General features: G+C 43.5%; 1 protein-coding gene across 1 annotated transcript; it reads right to left on the reverse strand.

Moving 5' to 3' along the window:
* Nucleotides 1-576: 576 nt before the first annotated feature.
* Nucleotides 577-12,710, reverse strand: IRX6 (iroquois homeobox 6). Its single transcript, XM_063141140.1, has 6 exons — nucleotides 12,666-12,710; nucleotides 10,512-10,769; nucleotides 8,095-8,210; nucleotides 6,201-6,508; nucleotides 4,708-5,331; nucleotides 577-689 (listed from the first exon to the last, which is right to left on the reverse strand). The coding sequence occupies exons 1-6, from the start codon at nucleotides 12,708-12,710 to the stop codon at nucleotides 577-579; spliced, it is 1,464 nt and encodes a 487-aa protein (XP_062997210.1).
* Nucleotides 12,711-13,022: the final 312 nt, after the last annotated feature.

The raw sequence follows: 13,022 nt of genomic DNA on the forward strand, positions 1-13,022 counted from the left end.
AGAGGTTTCTACGTTTCTTATCCGAAATGCAAAAAAATGTTCAAAAAACTTTCAACCAAACAGAACAGTTTGACTGCTGACGGAGACAGAACGAACACTACTGCGGTCTTGTAAAAAATACCTAAAAGGTTTCAAATTGATAATTACTTCAAAAAGTAATTCATTTCGTTGGACAGCTCCTGACGAAGGATCTTCAGATCCAAAATGTTGAGTGTGTGTACAAGTTTGGTTGAAAGGTTTTTGAACATTTTTTTGCATTTCGGATAAGAAAAATAAAGAAACCTCTTTTGACATTTCATAGCACCAGAGCTAGTCTTCTTTTCTCATAGATGTTCTCAACATGCCATCAGTCTGCCTTATTCATGGAACTTTTGGGGAAGATCCAGAAGACATTGTCTTCTCCTTGTAAGTTACCTTCCCATGCTTCTTGGGAAATCTGAGGCCTTCAAGATGTTGTTAGACTCTTATCTCCCCTCAATCTCCAAACAACATTCCTAATGATTGGGGATGATGGGACTTGGAGTTCAACAACTTCCCAACCCCTGATGTATAGAAGTCTTTATCGACTCACCTTTCTCACCTCTTTAGCACCGGCCTGAAAGCTGTCCTCAGTTTGTCTTTATGCTGTCCGAGACAAACTTCACTCAAATCTAGAGAATTTTGAGAAGTCCTCATGTTTCTCCCAAACCCTGTTTTAACGAAGATAAAAATAAAATGATTTACAGGATCAGTGTCAACAGGAAACTTTTTCTCCACTCTCCAACCTTCCCAACTTTTGATGGCAGGGACTCAATCATAAATATCAGGTTGGATCCAAAGATGGTATTCTCTTCATAATTATATCGTAGCTGACATTATTTAGTGTGTTACTGGGCTAAACAATTTAGGCAGCAAGCAATTTCTTTGATCCCATTCAATTCAATGGGATTTAGTTCTGAATAAATATGTATAGAATTGTACTGTTAGTGTTGTTGTTGGGTTTTATTAATTATTATTTTTGTATACAAGTCCCATTTGCATGTATTATTATTATTATTATTATTATTATTATTATTATTATTTATTTATTTATTTATTTATATAGCACCATCAATGTACATGGTGCTGTACAGAGTAAAACAGTAAATAGCAAGACTCTGCCAACATAGGCTTATATTTCTAAAGCTGTTCTATGAACAACTCTATTTGTCTGAAAGAAGGTGTCTCTTTTGGGATTTGGGATTGTTTCTTTCTACCCTTCACTACCGGGAAGACTTGGGTTTTAGTCCCCACTCAGCTATGAAGCTCACTGGGTGACTTTGGGCCAATCACAGACTCTCAGCCCAACCCACCTCACAGGGTTGTTGTTGTGAGGATAAAGTGGAGAGGAGGATTATGTAGAATCATAGAATCATAGAATAGCAGAGTTGGATGGGGCCTACAAGGCCATCGAGTCCAACCCCCTGCTCAATGCAGGAATCCACCCTAAAGCATCCCTACACTGCCTTGGGTTCCTTGGAGGAAAAAAAAGCAGGATATAAATGCAATAATACATACATTATGAGAGCTTAGATAATTGGAGATGTACCTACTCTAAATTGCAAAAACTGGCACTTATTTATTTATTTATTTATTTATTTTTGCACTGTTCCCCAGATCCAATGAGGACATAAATGAAAAATAGGCAGAGAAAAATTCACCACAAGGGTGAATTCACTCACTGGGTGACTTTGGGCCAGTCACTGACTCTCAGACTAACCTACCTCACAGGGTTGTTGTGAGGATAAAACGGAGAGGAGGAAGATCATGGAGATGTCACCTTCACTCCTTGGAGGAAAAAGCAAGATATAAATGAAATAAATAAATAAATTGGTGGGGATGTTTGCTCCTATATGTGCCACCAGCAAGAGCACAACAAAGAAGTGCTTTGCTTTAACTCGGGGATCCCCAACATTTTTGGGTCAGTGGACACATTTGTTAATCGAAGCGCATATTGTGAGCACTCTTGCAAAATCACTGCCATGGGACGGCTTGCCCATTCATAAAATGCCATAGTGGGTATGGCTGATCACAAAACACACATTTCCCAGAAGACAAATTGGTGTAATGAATACAAAAGTAGCCTGCCTAAGAACTTAAGTACAAGGCAGAGGAAGGATGTGAACTAGGGGTGTCTATTGCTGGGGATTCTAGCTGGATTGGGGGTTCACTGGATTTTCACCGTGCCTCTGATTCAGCTCACATTTGCAAGCTGAGCCAGGAGTTTCTTCCCAAGATCTGGGAACGTTTTTGGCTTTTTGTTGTTGTTGTTGTTGTTGTTGTTGTTGTTGTTGTTAAAAAGGAATTTGCAGAAATTGTGGCTGTAATTTGTATAATTTGCACAAATTCTGAACTCCAAAATGCAAAACAAAAAAAAAAAACCCACTCTTTTCAGCCCAAATAAAAATGACAGTAGAAACCACAACTTCACTTTGCAGCATGCTGGCCCAATTAAAAACTAAATAACAATAATATCTTAAGAAATAAAATAAATTTAGGAGGGACAGTGAGCCTGGTTGTCACCAAGAACACGGTCCTAGTGCTGCCCTCTGCCACCCTGTTGGAGATCCCAGATCTAATTAAACAATGCTGTACTGGGAAGGTTTCACGTAGTTTTATATTTACATAAATGCAGGAACTCAAAATAAACAAACACGTGAATTCCGTAGTCCCTGAATAATGCTCTGAATGATAAGACAGAGTTCAATTATATTCTACATCCCTCCTTTCTTCAACAGGCATAGCAAGGTGTGTTTTTTGTTTTGTTTTGTATTTTGCAGCACGAACATCTTGGAGAGATGGGGAATACAAATGCTGCCTTTGAGATTGAGGTTTTGATATATCCTGTTGAGGACTCCTACAATAGTTCGATATCCTCAATTTGCCTATTGGATAAAGTATATCCTTAACTGATGACTGTGGACATTCAATTACTTTAGGAATCGTTAGTAGATTATTTCAAAATCATGTTCCCAAGTTCCATATTCACAGGAGCCTTGGGAATTTCCATAGCAGTACTCATTTTACCTTGGCAATTTATCCATTGATCATTGAGATTTATTTTTATTTATTTATTTATTACATTTTTATACCGCCCAATAGCCGAAGCTCTCCGGGCGGTTCACAAAAGATCTACTCCTAAATAAACCCAAAGGTGCTATCCAAGGTGCTGAACTCATTTGGGGATAGGGTTTAGCATTTTGGGTAGCTCCTTTAGAGTTCTGGCTGAAAACCAGGGTGGATCCCCCACCCCAGTGCAATAGGAGCTTCCAGCTTCCACTGACTCCCAGGTAAGCATGCACAGTATTTCAGCCTTTGTGACCACCATCTGGATCTTTCTGAATGCAATATTTATTGCTAATAACACCTGAATCGGACTTCAGACGCAGTTCAATGGGAGTTCAATGGGACTTAACACAGCCACCCTACAGATATCCACACACCTATAAGCATTCCACTAACTCATTTTGAGCTGAAATGTATTTAGAGGAGCTCAAGTTCACCATCAGAAGCATAGTTTCAAGTCTAGTCTATTTACAAGTAAGATTTGAATTAAGAACTTGAAGGGTGAGCATTGTTCACAATTTACCTTGTTAGTGTAAATTGTGTGTTAGTGACCATGGATGAATAGACTTATCTGCGTCCGGCTCAGGCAGGCGGCCGCCAAGCTGGCACCACCCACCCACAGTGCCATGTGAGCTTCCTCAAGGATGCATGGCCGAAGAGTTGTGCAGGCCACAGGAAAGGGGGTGGTGCACCTCCTCACAGATGTCGCTCAGCCCCAATCTTCACTCTGAGGTGTCCTTCTTCAGAGTGAGTAATTGATGGGGAAGTGACCAAAGTTTACCTGTGCTGCTGCAGCACAGGTAGTCCCCAGAGACATCTCCCCACCAAGGCTTTGTTCTGAAACAGGCCCCCTCAGAGTGAGGTATTGAGAGGAACCCCACTGGTGTCCTTGTATTTGAATGTGCCTTGTCTTTTTTGCTAAGTGTAAGCCGCTCCGAGAGCCTTTTTTGGCTGAGGAGCGGGGTATAAGTATAATAAATAAAAATAAATAAATTGTATCGTTGTGGTGTCTTCTACATGCTCTGCCACATGGAAAGATAGCCATACTTCACGGCAGCCTGGACATTCTTAAGGAAATGGATGGATTCATTTTGAAGTGGCCAAGCCACCAAATTATTTTATGTTGAGTTTCTATTTTTGTTTCTGGGTTGTTTTGGCTATTTGTTTGGTTTTGTGATCTCGACCACATGTGTCAGTGTTCTGACACATCCCAGAAATGTTCTGAGGATATCATGGGTTTCCACCACTTGGCTCAACTCACTCCTCAAAGGGTTGCTATAGGGTTAACCAGCAACCAATGTCATGACATTGTGTCATTCCAGGCCAATTCCCACACATGAGGGAGGAGAATCACTTTGCCACCTCAAAATGGTTGTGTGAATCCACCTACTTGTCAAAGATTTCTCCAAATATGAGCTAAGCTCACCCATGTTTTGGAGCATGCAGAAGAGGTCAGTGGAGTTCCCCCAGAGTGCCAAAACTGAGGGGAGAAAGTTGAACTTCCAATCACTACGTCAAAAATGATGGAGAATCATTTTCTGACATGACATGGACTTCCTGTGATCCAAATATGTACTGCTTCTGGGTGGGAGAAGAAGGGAAAGATCATGGAAGGGTGTCTACCTTCAGCTCCTGCTGCATATTGACAGGTCTCCCCCAGCATGGGGTATGAAGCATAGTTTAGCGAAATGGACTGCAGGTTGAAGGTTGAATTCTTAAAAATCTTCGTCGGCTGTGCCAACTCCTCTAAGGCCTTGCCGTGCATGGGCTGCGTTCGCACAAGACTGCTCAGGGACCTGCCCTCACTGCATTGTCCACCAGCTGCAGGGGGCCTTCCCCTGAGCACCAAACAGTCAGGGCTTTCCGTCCGTTGAGCAGAATTGGCAGCAGGCCCTACAATTACGTTGGCACCCGCTGTATGGGCTAAAGACCAGATCCTTGGTTTCTCTGGAGCTTCATAGCGTAGGCCTTGAGTTCCAAGACTGCCAACTAACGTGGTCCCCTTGTGGCCAAGAAAGTCCCCTGTAACAGCTGAGTCACCCTTGGCACATGGAAAGGTATGGAAATGGCTGGATGGGGTCAAACTGCAGCGGCTCTTCTGAGACTCAGCCAAGGTGCTACCAATAATTAGGCCTTCTTGGTGCAGGTGTTTCGGCTCAGCTTCTGCCTTGATTTCTGGCTCCTCTTCCTCCAAGTCTTCTAGATCGCTGAGTCGTAACTCCTTTTCCTCTTTGCAGCTTTTAGGATCTGCATTTTGAATTAAAATTGGGAGAGAAGAAAATTGGTGTGGGCGGGGAGCATAGGGCATGAATGTAAGTAACTTCACTGATCAGCTATTTCTTATGGATTGAAAGGTACATGAATTTCATAAACAAAACTTCATTGCAAACTGGCTTTATGCAGGTAAATTGGAAAATTGGACTTTGGGTTTCTTTGAGACTACTGGGAAGGTTATTCTTAGTAAACACCAGCAGAAGCATTTATAAACCACCTTCTTTGCAATAATGATAATAATAATAATAATAATAATAATAATAATAATAATAATAATAGATACCAAGATGGTGTACAAGAACTTAAGACAACAGAACCTTCACACAATAATAATAATATTAAAACACACACACATACACTAAAAACAGACATGTTTTTGTATTAATAATAATTGTAATTATATTCAATATTTTCCTAAGTAGCAAAAACAACAATAATACTGTAATTTTCTAACAATGACCCTAAAGGTATTATTAGGGTCATTGTATTATTATCCCTGTTTTACAGATCAGAGCCTGAGCCAAAATAGTTCAGAATAGAACCTCCATGTTCAGATGCAGTCTACCTCTACTTCTCAATGAAACAGGTGATCCCCTTCAAAACTGATCTTGGATTTGGCTCTGGGAAAGTGGCAGGTTCACACAATATACATGTATACTTCTCAGAGGGAGTTGTTTCCAAACACTGAGTGTGGGTCTCCTGGAGACATCTAATTGACCAGATGTGGAGAACAGCATATTGGTTGGCCATTGGGTTGGATCATGTAGAGCTCCACTTAGTTTGCTTTTTGATGAGAAATTACTTCCTATAGCTAGAAAAATGATACTTCTGCTCCAACCTACCTTTGTCTTCATTTTCACTGCCACAGTCTTCCCCATTCCTTCTACTGTCCTCTCGCCTCTCTTCTCCTGCTTTGTTTTTGGGAGACCAGGTCATCTTGTTCTCTTTCTTGAGCCTCCTCCTAGCATTGGCGAACCAGGTGGAGACCTGTGTGAGGGTCATTTTGGTGATGATGGCCAGCATGATCTTCTCCCCTTTGGTGGGGTACGGGTTTTTCCGATGCTCATAGAGCCATGTCTTCAGAGTGCTGGTGGTCTCCCGGGTGGCATTCTTGCGCCTGGCTGAGCTGCTGAAATCCACTGTTCCGTACCTGGCAGGGGGTTACAGAGGAACTAAGATGACAACTTTGGTGAGGCTATTGAAGCTATGAAGCTCCATAAACTGTTTTTTCAGTCTCTGAATGTACAAGAACTCTGCGTAACTGGGGAACTACTCAACAAAGAAGTTGGCCCAAGATAAGAGAAGAGCCACGGCTGGTGTCAAGGGTCCCACATCTCAGCAGGGATCCATTGACTTGGGTCAAGGGTTCCCCTGGACTTGGTCTTCTGCTTCCCAATTGCAGCCTGCTTGTTCACAGCCCCTAAAAATGGTGGTAGTGAAGAGGAAGAGGAAGAGGAGGAGTGGTTCTCTGCTTGTCAAGCAAGCAAAGTCCCCTATGAGGAAAGATTACAACATCTGGGTCTGTGTAGCTCAGGAAAAAAATGTGAGTTAGGGGCAAGATGACAGAGGTATATGGAATTATGCACAGAGTGAAGAAAATGGTTCGGGATACATTTTTCCTCCCTCTCTCATAATACTAGAACCCAGTGGGGTCATCCCATGAAGCTGATTGGTGGAAGATTCAAGAGAACTAAAAAGGAAGGCCTTCTTCACATAATGCAGAGTTCAACTATGGAATTTGCCACCATGAGATGCAATGATGGCCACCAATTTGGATGGCTTTCCAAGGAGATTAGGCAAACCTATAGAGAAGAAGGCTATCATTTTTTACTAGTCCTGATGGCTCCATGCTACCTCCAGCATCAGAGGCGGTATGCCTATGTACACCAGTTGCTGGGAAACACAAGCAGGAGGATGTTATTGCATTCATATCCTGGTTGGTCAATATATGACAAGTCTGCTGGATTAGATGGACCTTTGGGCTGATCCAGCATGGCTTCTCTTAAATTGTTATCTGGAATTTCTTTGAGTGTGCTAGTCTCATTCACTTTCCTTCGGGTTGGCTTAAATTCTTTCCTCAAGCTCTCTTTAAAAACAGAGGAGTGTACGATCCACGTTACTCTCTCTGCCTTGAGATTTCTGTTGAGACTACTACTACTGATATGAGTCAGAGGATTACAGATTTCCGCATCCTTGTTTTAACAGATATACATTGAGAACGAGAATTAGCCTGTTTAAACCGTGGTTGGGCAGCAAGAAGATCTCCAGATGTTTGGGATTTCAACTCTTGCCATTCCTGTCCATTGGCCATACTAGTAGGGGCTACTGGAAGTTGAAGTCCAAAACTTCTGGAGATCCATCTTCTCTTCTGGCCAATGCTTTTAAAAAATAAAGAAATATGTTGCTTCTAGTTTTAAAACCCTTCCCTACTCAGTGCTAGATATGGATTTAAAGTTGCATCTGTTTTGGCCTTCATCTCTGTCCAGCAACCCTGTCCTCTGTCTAATATGTGTTGATTCAGGAACACACACACCCTTGCCTTGGGGGTGTTCTTGTACTCCGCTGCAAGCAGGGTCAGAGCTGCCATCTCAGTAGCTTGCTTGGGCGTGCAGTTGGAGTTCAGTTCACCAGATTGTCTGGTCTTAAAACACACAAATAAACATATGCAACAGGTAAGGGGGAATGCCAAGAGATTTGAAGAGCGCCCGCTCGCCTGGTGATCAAAGCGCTTGTTACCTGTCGTATTGGTACTGCCCAAAGGAATGATCATAGGTGTAGTAGGCGGTAGCTCCAGGCTGCGTAATCCCTGCGTGCAAAGCCGAGGAGCTGTCCTTGATGTCATACTGGGTGTTCTAGAAAATGGATTGAAAGACTATTAAGGTTCGGAAAGGTGGCACGCCTCCACCTCTTCCTCCTCCTCCTTGCCCAAGGTCACTCCAACCACAGTAGGAATCCCAAGTAACCCAAAACACTTGCTTTGTGAAGCATCAACCTTTAATCTTTAATCCGGATTAACTTGTTTACACTCAGGAGTGTGAATTTAGGCTGCAATTCTATGGCTGCTTACTTGGGAGCAAGTTCCAACGTTGACTGCCTGGGGTTTACTTAGAGTAGGTATGGATAAGGATTGCACAGTGGTGACCACCAGACTCTCTATACCGCTCAGCTCATATGGAGGTTAGCAGAGATCATTTTTTATTGGACACTTATCCCCCCTTTCATACACACACATACACACACAGAGTTTCCATGTTAAGTTTGCAGCTCAACGATGCGATCCTAAGGCTGCAATCCTAAACACACTCCCTAGGGAGTAAGCCCCACTGAAATCAATTGCGCTTGCTTCCGAGTAAACAAACATAGGCTTGCGTTGTTAAAACCTTAGCCACCTGAAGCCCCAATTGTTATTTATCTCGCCTCACCCCATCGTTCTGGGGTCTGTTTGATTGTCGGGTTTAAAATAAATAAATCCCTACTTTTTTCTGCTGCTTGAAGAAATATACATGCTGTGTGTGTGTGTGTGTTTCTAAAGCAATTGCAGTTTCATATATCAAACCCTGAGGCTGACATTCTAGCTGCACTTACTAAAGAGTAAGCCCCATTGTATCTTGGACTTACTTCTGAGTAAACTTGCATAGAACTGGGCTCTAGATACCCAATTCTCTCTCTCTCTCTTTCCCCAGCTGAGGAAAGGTAGATTATAAAGTTCTTTGAGTTAGGAAGCTGATTATTTTTCAACATCATCATCATCATCATCATCATCATCATCATCATCATCATCATAGCTTTATGTTGCTCTATAAAACACGGATACGTGGATGGTGGTATTTACATCTGATATACTATGGGTTTCAATCCTATTATACAGCCTTAACTTGGAAGCTCAATGGACTTTCCTTTTGAGCAAACATAGGTAGGATGGCACTACGAGATGCTACATGTTGTTCTTTGTTTGTTTTCCTAAGGAAATCCCACTTAATTCCACCGGTCTTACTTCCAAGTAAGTGTGGATAGGACTGTAGGCATGCAGCCAAATTCTATGTATATACGAAGGGAAACCTTTTGATTTTAGCAAGGCATACTAAAGTTGCTTGAACCTAATTTGGGGATAGGGTTCAGCACCTTGGATAGGACCTTTAGAGTTACGACTGGTTCTGTCTGAAACCCAGAGCCGATTCACAGACCCACTTGACATTGATGCAAGCAGCGTCCACTGGTCTGTATTCTTTATTAGAAGGCAGAAAACAGGAAAGCAGCCGAAGTAAACAAACAGAGGTGTGCAGTGGAGGCTGGTCACTCCGATTTCAGTGGGGCTATGAATCCATCCTGGGTTTCAGTCAGAAACAGCCAGAATGCTTTAAGTGCTCTGCAAGTTGTTAAACACCCCCCCCAAAAAAAAAGGTTCAGCCCCTTGGAAAGCTCCTTTAGGGGTTCTGTCTGAAACCCAGAGTGGATTCACAGCTGGAGAAAACTGCATGCTACTGTTTACTTACTCACGCGTGTTCGATGAGTCTCCCTCCCAAAATATAGCGCATATGACTGGAGCCTAATCCCTTAAACCCAAACAGATCTACTCGGGAGTAAATCCAATGCATTTCAATGGGATTTACTCCAGAATAAGTGTGTTCTGGACTGTAGCAGTAGGCTGTACTAGGAAAGAAAAGCAGAGCCTCATGGAAGAGCCTAAGATTTCACTTCCCAGTAAGGAAGTGTAAAGTTGGCCTATAAGGTGACTTGCACTGCCTATGCAGAAGTTTTTCTAACCCTACCTGGAGATGCCGGGTATGAAACCTTTGACCCTCTGCATGCAAGGTCCCAAACATCCCTGTAGTACAACATGCACCAGCGTGTATTCAGCGGAGGCTGGTGGCTAAACCACAAGCCCAAATTAAAGTTCAGCACCTCGGATAAATCCTTTAGAGTTTTGACTGGTTCTGACTGAAACCAAAGCTGAATCACAGCCCCACTGACCTGGGGAACACCAGCCCCCACTGCTTGTAGTGTAAATTAACTTCCCCCCCTCCCCACTACAAAGATGCTAATAGGATTTGATGGCGCCAGCAGATCAACAGGGACTAGCGCCCCCCTTTTCCTCTAGGTCCCCTTTGTAGCCAGAAGGTCACGTGGGGACGGCAGGCCTCTGACTCACTCACCAGTGTGCTATACAGAGTAGACGGATCCGCGCCGTAAGGGAGGTAATTGGCGTAACCTTGGCCGGCCGCGGCGGCTGCGTAGGGCGAGCCGTACATCCCCAGCGCCGCATTGAGATCCGTCCTGGAGCTCGCCAAGAGCCGGTTCTCGTAGGAGGGACAGCAGAGGGTCGCGGTTTGGGAAGATCCCGAGGAAACATCTGATACGGATCGGGATCCGGAGTCGCAGCAAGCGGTGCTGGAGCTGGCTGAGACGAAAAACTGTGTTTAAAGAAAGAGAAAAGAAGTGAGAGTATGAGGAGGAGGGGAAGGGGAGGATCATATGTTAATTGGAAAACACATGGGTGTGGGTGTCTTGAGCCTAGGGAAACCAATGGAGCTTCCTTCGGAGTCAACAGAGTACTGAAGCTGAAGCTGCCCAAAGGAAGCTATGGGGATTCAAAGGAGGCTGGGAGAGAAACGGATAGGGTTGGGGACCCAAAAAGAGGCGATGAACAATTCCAAGGAAGCCGCGAGGAATGGCAAAGAGTGCCCCCCCCCCAAAAAAAAGCAACAACCAAAAAAAGAGAATTGATCCTAGCACTCCTCATCCCACGAAGTCGCTCACAGAGGTTCAAGGAGAGGGGAGAGAGATTTACCATCTTGGCAAGCCGAATGAGGATCTTTTAAAAAGACGCCACCCCTCCTCCACCCACCCACCCCCAAATTATCAAGGGGTGGGGTGGGGGGGGTGCACCGTGCAGGTGTAATACTTTAAAAGAGTTTGCTGTTTCCTCCACAGAGACGGGGCGAGGTGAAGCCCATGGAGCTGAGGCAGTAGAAGAAATCCCGTGGAAATAGGAAGGCTGAACCAAATGGGAGCGCGTCAGGTATAAGGCAATTAAGAAAAGAAAAGAAACCAACAACTTTCTTAACAACAACGGGGGGAAATAGGTTTAAAAAGGAAAGAGGCAGAGACATGAGAAAGGTCGATTTATACACCTATCATCTCAGAAGTAATAATAATCCCATCAGGAAATAAATTATGGATAAAGAATTGAACAGCTATCTAAGACGTCCTTTATTTTCATTGCAGCAATCTAAGATTTCTACATATGTTCATTATACCATACTATATATATATATGTGTGTGTGTGTGTGTGTGTGTGTGTGTGTGTGTGTGTGTGTATTACTATATTTGCAGTACATCTCTTCCACACCATCTCTCTCTCTCTCACACACACACACATAAAGGAAATCAATACCTTTGATGGAACAGATCTCAATGGGTTAAACAGGAATAAAGTAAACAGTAAGCAAAATTCACTTCTAATTTGGACTGTGAAAACATGTTTACTCAGAAGTAAGTTCTGTTTCAGACTGGGACTTACTTCTGAGTAAGGCGTGCCAACCGTTGTAGCTTCACCCATCGCAACATTGTAGTAATAAGTACTGTAGTTCCATTGAAATTAATGGTACAGGAGGATTTTTGGTCTTATTGGTAAAACTTTATTTTCAAGTTATTCTCAGTGAAGTACCCTGGGTCCAGCTGGGCGGAGGGGGGAAAACCAAAACAGTGCAACCCAAGTATTTATTCCTCACCCCACCTCATAAAGAGCCCGACCTAAGTTCACCCACTAGGTCGCATCCACTTTGAAATCAATAAAAGATTTGCAAAGGAGTTAAACTTCAGGATTTCTTTCTCGCACACCCCTTACACACACACACACACACAAAACTTCCACTTGAATCTGAACAGGTAGTCACTGATGGTGCAGGGGCAGACAAGAAATTAGGGCTATGAATAGTTTCTTGGGAGTCAGACCTATTGCAATCAGTGGGACTTACTTCTGAGTAAACATAGGAAGGATCGGGCTGTAAGTTCATCCTGTGTGTGTGTGTGTCTGTGTGTAGCTTCCCCATTCATTCAAACACACAAAAAGACACATCGATATCACACAGATCAAAGGGGACAGACGAGGGCAATACAGCATCTCCTCCAGATGTTGTTTTTAGAACAACAAACAAACAAACAACCCTCAAACTAAATAAGAAAAGAAGAAAGAGCTTTTTTTTAAAAAAAAATTGAGAATTCACCTGGCAATTGAACGACCTGGCAAAGAGATGCCCCCCTCCCTTCCACTCCCCCCCCCCAAAGTGATGGACGTTTGGACTTACCTGAGAAGACGTGGTGTAAGGATATCCGAGCTGAGAAAAAGACATCGTTGCTTTCCAAATATTTGTTTGTTTGTTTGTTGGGGGGAGTTCTTGAAACAGAGGCGACCCCCCCTCCCTGGCTTGCTCCCCTCCCCAAATCCTATATCCCCCGTGTCTCCCCCCTCCTTCCCTCCCGATGCACCTTTTTCACACCCCCATTCCCACGTCCCCTCTTGATGGCTATGAATTAGTATTTTTGTTTATTTGTTCTTATTTCTCCTCTTCTGCCCCCCCTCCCCCCTCCACGCGCACGTCAATGATAAATGATGGCAAGCGGGCGTCTGCGGTAAGGAGGCTTACAGCTCGGACCAGAGCCGC

Source organism: Elgaria multicarinata, chromosome 14 (genome assembly GCF_023053635.1).
Source record: "Elgaria multicarinata webbii isolate HBS135686 ecotype San Diego chromosome 14, rElgMul1.1.pri, whole genome shotgun sequence".
Lineage (NCBI taxonomy): Eukaryota > Metazoa > Chordata > Lepidosauria > Squamata > Anguidae > Elgaria > Elgaria multicarinata.